The sequence below is a fragment of the Palaemon carinicauda genome, chromosome 22 (genome assembly GCF_036898095.1).
Source record: "Palaemon carinicauda isolate YSFRI2023 chromosome 22, ASM3689809v2, whole genome shotgun sequence".
NCBI classification, from domain to species: Eukaryota; Metazoa; Arthropoda; class Malacostraca; order Decapoda; family Palaemonidae; genus Palaemon; species Palaemon carinicauda.
Window position 1 is genome coordinate 16,234,240 of NC_090746.1, and position 7,991 is coordinate 16,242,230.

Consider the following 7,991-nt stretch of genomic DNA (forward strand, 5'->3'; position numbering starts at 1 on the left):
ACTTGTTTTTATCTTTCTTTTTGAAAAAGCTAGAACTTATCATCATCTCTTGCTCAACACACATATCTACCAGTCTCTCACCACTCTTATTTTCACCTGGTACGCCATACTTCCCAATGACACCTTCTACCTCTCCAGCGCCCACTCTAGCATTTAAGTCACCCATGACAACTAAATTCCTTCTACCCACCTAGTTAATTCATTCCAGAACTTATTCCGCTCTTCTTCACTTTTCTCACAACCTGGCCCATACGCACTGACAAAAGCCAAACATTCCCTACCCAACCTAACCCTTACCCACATTAACCTAGATGATATCTCCTTCCATTCCACTACTTTATCTGTCATCCATTCTCTGGGCAATAAAGCCACATCTTCTTTTGCTCTTCCCCTTTCAATCCCAGACACTCTACCAGACATTTCACCAAACATCACTTCACCTTTCCCTTTTATCTGTCTCACACAAAGCTAATATATCCATCCTTCTATTCCTAAACATACTTCCAATCTCACATCTTTTACTCTCTATCGTACTACATCCACACATTCAAACACCCCAAAACTAGAGTGCGGGGAGCAGTCACTCTCCCCCCAGCTCCACCTCTTTGATGTCTCACAGGATTATAATACAGGAGAGGGGGTTCGCAGCCCCCTCGTCCCGTCCCTTTTAGTCGCCTCTTACGACACGTAGGGGTACATTGGTGCTATTCCAATTGTTTTTATGCCCCCGCGGCCACAGGGGGCTAGGGTTGATATACAGTATATGAAAAAAAATTAAAAAGGATTATGTTTTATATTGTATTTGAATTGTTATGGTATGGATGAACTCATTGGTGAGAGAATAGACCAGAACTCAAATTATAAGATGTAAAGTTTTGTTTATTTAGAACAGTACTGTAATGATTTTATTGAATCAGTTAGGTTCCAAGCTTGTTGAACCACTTGCCCTTGTAATGCAATGTCACTAATATTTCCATTATTTATTTCCAGGTGTGAGGGAAGTGGATCAGAGGAGAGTCCTTCTCATCAACCCATGCTAGTATTTCCACAAGATCCATATCTGATGACCCACACTAGTACTCCTAATTTGCCTAATATGCTTATAAAGGGTGTCATTACTGCCCTGTATGATCCAAATTTCCAGATGCCTGCTTAATATTTTGGAATCTGGGAGCATATGTGAAATGATTTGAAAATGCAATCTGATTCCAGATCAGGAAGGATGGAGTTGAGTCCGCTTGGCTTGTGGCAGGGAGCCGTGTTCATGGTTTTATGGGTTGCTTATGGCTCAACCTACCTCTTAAGAAAGCCCTTGGGAGTAATTAAAGATGACTTAGAGATTGACCTCAATATCAGCCCTACTAGTCTTGGTTGGGTAGATACAGCATTACTGCTCCCTTATGCTGTTATCTCCTTGATGCTAGGATCTTTGGGGGATTTATTTGGTCCTCGCATCACATTGGCTGGAGGTCTTATCCTTTCAGCTGCTGCTACAGTACCCATGACTATTTGTCATTCCCTTGTTCCTTTGTTAGTTTTGTTAGTATTTAGTGGAGCTGGTCAGTCTCTATGTTGGCCAGCTGCATGCTCACTTTTATCAAAGTGGTTTTCTGATGATGGTCGTAACTCTGTGTTTGGTATGTTTGGAACATGCTGCTTTGTTGGGGGTCTGGCAGGTACAGGTCTTGCTGTGTACCTACAAGTTCAATATGGCTGGCGTGGTGTATTTTTACCCCCAGCAGCAATTGTTGCAATTATGGGAGTTATAGTGTTGTTCATAGGTTTTGATCCAGGGGATCGTGGGTTAGTGGTTCCAGGAAGAGCTGCTGCTCAGCAGGAGGCATTGAATAAAAAATCATCAGGTAAAGCTTCATTTACAACAGTTTGGAGAATTCCTCTTGTACCAGAAATCTCAATTGCCATGTTTTGTGTGAAAGCAGTTCGCTTTGCTCTCATGTTTTGGCTTCCCCTCTATTTCTTACGTCATTTAGGATATTCCAAGATTAATGCAGGTTTGGCATCGACAGCTTTTGAAGTAGGTGGTGTTGTGGGAAGTGCCATGGTTGGAGTAGTAGTGGACCGTTGGATGGGAGGAAAAGCTATTCTAGCTAGTGCTATAGGGATTGGGGGATCTGCTTTGATGCTAGTTATTTTTATGATTACAGCATCTTGGGGGCCAATCTTTCATGCTATATTTTTGGCAATAGCAGGTGCATTCAACTGTGGCCCTGATGTACTGCTTGCTGGATCCGTTGCATCTGACATTGGTGAACGTGAGGGTGGTGCCTCATCTGCAGTTACTGGAGTAGTGAATGGTATGGGATCCATGGGAACAGTCTTTGAAGGTCCACTTGTTGCTGCAGCTGCTGCTTGGTTCGGGTGGTCTTCTCTTGTCCCTCTTATGATTATATTATCTGCTGTAGGGGCAGCTTCTGCTCTTAGAGCCAATGTCAAGCACCTCAAACTACATGGTCGAGTGAAGGTTCCAGGGGGAATAGAAACTGCTTAAGTTTTGTAATAAAGGTATAGTTCATTTGAGTGTTTTTCCAATGTTGATGTGACTGTTTTTCAATGTAGATAGTTTTCCACAATTGTTAGTCTCAAGGTTTCATTCAAGTTTTTACCAAGGCATACAAATAGTGTGTAAGTAGAGTTCACAAGTTTAATGTTTTTCAGTCCAGTGGTGCACATTTGTTTGAAAGTGTTCAAGGTCCCATTTTGATAACTTGCCTGCACCAATTTCCATTGCCTTATATTTAAATTGAGGCTGTTGCATGATGTACCCTTTTCACATTTAGGTATTAATGAATTCTGATAAATTACTTTTTAAAAGTTCTCAGATTTTGTGAGTTCTGATTAAAAGAAGATTATAAGTAAAATTGACAGTGATTGTGTATTAATTTTTTTAGGATAAGGAAAATATTATTTTGGGTCGTACATGTAGTTGACCATTTTATAATTGAACTTAACTCTGATTTGCCCCTATATATTGATATTTAATTGTGGTATTTTGCAACCTATTCTAAGGTTGAGAGATGTGTTGATAAATTATGACTAAACATAATGTAATTAGGAAGCATTGGACATCAAATCTGATGGTAATCAAATATAAAATAAATATATTTTGTTATGCAATATAACATCTTACTCAGTGGAATGGAATATTGGGAAGTTGATTATCATTTGGAAGTAATAGAAGTTCTTTACTTCAAAGTTTGCTGACAACTTTAGTTCATAGTTTTTATCATGAGATTATTTTCGGTAATTGTGATAGCTTCAGATTACTCTGTAATCAATTTAGGACAAAATATTTTAACTTTCATTTTACAATACAAATGCTGTTACAATGGTAATTATTGTTATTACTGTATGTGTTTACCAATGACAAGAAATAATCTTAAATGTTTAAATGAAAAGTGAAGTCACTCTTGTTTGGCTGCAAAAACATAACATAAGATGTACAGTACACTGTCATTATATTTGTTTTACACCACCTTTTTGTGGGATTTATATACAGTCAAATTTACACATACCATCCTATACGTGGTGTAAAGGAGAAAGCAGATCTGATATACTAACCCTAATTTTACTGACAAACTCTCTGCTTATGTTATTACTTTAATTTTGCTTTTGCCAACATTTTCAACGTCAAGTTTCATTTAAAGAGAGATTTTATTCAGCCTATGAATAGTACAGCACTGTAACTTCTTTTATCAACACAGAATTTCCACCTTTCAAATTCACAATTAAGGAATGTTCATTGTAAATATACAGTCATTGAAACATTTAGAATATTAATTGTATATTAATGAAGGGGATTTTCTAGATCAAATAGAGTTCTTGGATAAATTAAAAATTTGATCCTCTGAGGTTATATTGATCTATATGGTGTAAATTCAACTTGTTTAATGTTTTCCTTACCATGATATTTTATACAGGTATTCTATTTACAATTACTAGTAATCTGTTTTGCTCAAACTAATTTTCTTTTCGGTGTTAACATCATCTAGTGTAACACTACTGGTGTTTTGGTTACTTGGTTGTTTTAACATTAATATGATGGGAAATTTAATTATTTATTTTTTACAAATGACACCAAGAGTGAGAGAGTATATTGGGCTGCCTAACTTCTTTTATTGCTTTTTAATTAACTGACCCATTACTCTAATGACAGGTTTAATATTCTGACATTGTATGTATTGAAGAATTGGATAGATTGTTTGTCATATGTAATGCAAATTAGAATAATTTTAGAGCCCTTTATAGCAGTTTGATCAAATTATGTAACAGATCAAAATTTTGCCTAGAATAAAACATATTTGATTTAGTAAATTTAAAGCACAAGGTAGTTGTACTTAATATGTACTGATTTTTACGGTTTATATAATTTGGCGGCTTTTGAATTTACTTTCATCATGATGTTCTCTTTTTACTTTATATGTTTATTTTACAACATTATACATGTATGTCTTCTAGATTATATTTGAAATATTTTTCCAAACTTTTCTAGTCCACATTTTATGAGATAATAGTAGAAAAATAGAGCTCTGTCTTACAATAGCAATTTTAGCTAGTTTTCATGAAAATTGTACAATTCATATTACTCTTCAAAATATATAAAAATTGTTTTCTTACAGTATTTTAATTTAGCACTGTAATGACTGCTGGTTCAGTTGTTTCTATGATACTAACTTCATGTCTCTTCATTTCACCTGGTTGTGTAGTTATGTATTGTGACTAACCCTTATTTAATCCTACGTAATTGAATATTACCATTTAGTATTGACTGTTTTGGGTTTATTTGGCAGTTGAAAAGCCCATTGCTTTATGATGTACGATGACAAGGGGTCATGGGTAAGAAAGATAAGCTATTTATACTTTGGATTACAATTTGTCTCCTATGGATGGATTTGAGGTGATACAGTTCTCTGCTACCATCTTCAGTTGAACAATCTTTGTTATATTACATCAAGCTCTGATTTAGAGGTTTACATTTTTAGCTGGAAGATAGCAACCAGTTTTGGGATTACTGTAGCATATTGTTCCAAGTGCACCAAAAATGGAAGTTTTATGTATTTAATGAGTTGTTTATGCACACTAAATATATTTGGCATAAGATGACATCTTTAACTTGACAAATTTTTGCAATTTTAAGATACAAACTTGGCTTACATGGATTGCCTACCCTCCAGTATAGCTAATAAAAGCATGCACATGTTTCACGTGAGTTAGCTGAACATTTAGATGTAAATTAAGACATGTTCAGAAAGGTGATGTTATATTAGGAAGAATTTTAGCTGGCCAGTATGGTTAAATATCTTGTAATAGTAAGAATAATGATGATAATAATAATGATGGTACAGTACTGTAATAGAAAGGGATAGATGTGTTCAAGTTTAAACATTAAGGATTGAGTACTTGAAAGGTCCTAATGTAATAGCTATTACCTACATGATATATAGAAATCGACTACTGTAATAGTTATAAAGAAGTAACACCTCACATTTCATTGTATATGTTACTTAAAGAGGTTTACAATATTTTTTTGGCCACTAGTTATATCCACTTTTCAGCTTGCTTTATTTTCATACCCTCTTTCCTGCTTTCTTTTCATCCAATAATTTAGACTTTTACTTTATATTGCAACTGTGAGCTTCCCCCCCATAAATTTGGGTGCTAAATGGCCTCTCAGCTCCAGCATTGGGCCATAATGCCCAAAATTCCATGATTATTAATCCAAAGAAATATTTACCTTTTCTTTTATTAAGTTTAATTATGCTAATATGATCAAGAAATATACTGTACTAGTCACTAGTTTTTATCTTGATTTTTTTTTTTTTTGCCGCAGTCCAAGATTTGATGATGCAGAAAATATGTCATACCCAAACTAAGTTGAAGCTTGTTCCCAGTCTTGCAGGATGTTGAGATTTCAGTCTTACACATTTTTTTTTCAACTTGAATTGACTGCCAAATACACTTCATTTTCAAACTTCTAAAACTTCCCTACAGTAAAATAGCCTTAACAGGTGTTGGATATTGTACAATACTTGTTAGGGGCAGAAGTAAATCAGAATAGTTAGGGCATTCTTATGTAATACAATCTGTGTGTGTAACTCTTAATATGATTATTTTATGTTTAAAGATGATTTGGCACATCCCTATACCTGTACTTTTTAAATTTTGTTTTGTCTATCAGACTGTTTATATAGCGCTGGAACAGTGTAAGACACATTGAATCTAAATTATGGGTAGTACTATGTAAGTTGAGGTTGTGCTAAATTATTTGTGTCACTATAGTACAGTATACATTTTGGATATTTTCACTCAACTGTATTCCTTTTTTTTTCTCTCTTTAAAAATTCAGGGGCATTCTCTTGATATTTGCTGAACAATTTTTGTAATATTATGCTGAATGGAATAAATATTGGTTTTTTCCTTTAAGTTAAAACCATGAAAACTTTTTAGGTCACAGCTATGAAGTGCTATACTGTATGCATGTCTTTGTATGAAGAGCAAGTTCTATCATAAGTAACAAGAACATTCACATTTCTCTTGGTAGCGGTACTGTCAATTTCTTTTACCAACTTTTATTTAATATATAGTCATAGATATTGAAGAATCTCTTGTTGGATGTTCATAAACCTGAAATTTTTAATGCATGGCAGTTGGTTACTGTATATAAATTCTTTTATTGTCAAAAGTCAAAACATAATGAGTAAAGTTCTGTTTTGGAGAGAACCTAGTCACAACTTCTTTGTACAATATTGATAAATCATCATACGAGTCCTAACTTAGGCTATCATATATCAAATTATATACGAGACATTATACCTATTTGTATTATCATAATAAATCTTTATTATAAACTAACTTATATTGATCAAAAGCCTTGTATAACTTTGAACAAAAATATAGTTACGAAAGTGATCAACTAAAGCTAATTATTTTCCTATTCTCATTCATCAGAAATTTTTTGATGAATAGTATTGAATTTTTGAAAGGAAAAGATATCTTTTAAATATTTAACTTAGCCGGTGAATATATAATAGCTGCTGCTCCAGCGGCTCGACAGAAAAACACACAAAAACTCGCGAGCGATCGCTATGAAGGTTGCGGGTGTGCCCACCAGCGCCAACTATCGGCCAGATACCGCATATGCATGTAAACAAGCCTCAATTCTTCTCTGTCGGCCTTAACGACAAGACGTATCATTACTCGCTGTATAACCTGGAGTTTTTTCAACAGACTTGGTGAAGTACTTCATTTTGGTTTGAGCTTTCGCAGTGCAGGTGTTTTATCCTCAACTTAAACTCTTGAACTCTTTTTTGGACAGATTTAATTGTTGATGACTTGGATTGTTTTTTGGACTTTCTTTGACTAATTCAAAATGGCTGACCCTTCTCAGATTCCTAGATTTCGTAAGTGTAATGCTAGGGATTGCAATAGGCGTCTTCCAAAGGCCTCTCTCGACCCACATACTGTGTGTTCTAATTGTCGGGGTAAAACCTGTCAATTAGGAGATCGGTGTGAGGAATGCGTGGGCCTTTCGGAATTCGATTGGCTCGAATATGACGAGTATTCTCGTAAGCTAGAGAGAGATAGGGTGAGGAGGAGTTCCTCTAGATCAGTAGATTTTTCCTCTCCCCATGCCCCTGAACCTAATCTTTCCCCTGTAGTGGTTGTGCCTGAACCCCCTACTGGCACTCAGGAACCATCAATGCGGGACATGTTACGTGCCATTCATGCTTTGGGTGAAAGAGTTGAGTCGTTAGCAACAGATCGTAATCAACTCATGGCTGACGTTAAAGAGCTAAAGTGTCAGAGTGCCACAGCGGAAAATCGTGGGAAAGTGATTAGTGCGCAAAGTGTTTTCAGTGTTGCGACCGAGGGTTCGTCTGTTCGTGCCTGTCGTTCGCCTAGTCCGAGACCTCTTGCAAGCTCCCAAGCCCAGGGGAGAAGTAATGTCGTACGACTTATGGGTTCGAGAGGCC

At 35.8% G+C, this 7,991-nt stretch overlaps 1 protein-coding gene across 2 annotated transcripts in view; it reads left to right on the top strand.

Moving 5' to 3' along the window:
* The window catches only part of LOC137616339 (uncharacterized), a 65,342-nt gene extending 58,472 nt beyond the window's left edge, over positions 1–6,870 (top strand). For both annotated transcript variants that reach the window (XM_068345990.1, XM_068345991.1), the window contains one exon: positions 991–6,870. In XM_068345990.1, coding sequence (XP_068202091.1) covers positions 1,196–2,509 — 1,314 coding nt within the window. In that variant the 5' untranslated portion in view covers positions 991–1,195 and the 3' untranslated portion in view covers positions 2,510–6,870. The remainder of the gene's footprint in view (positions 1–990) is intronic.
* Positions 6,871–7,991: the final 1,121 nt, after the last annotated feature.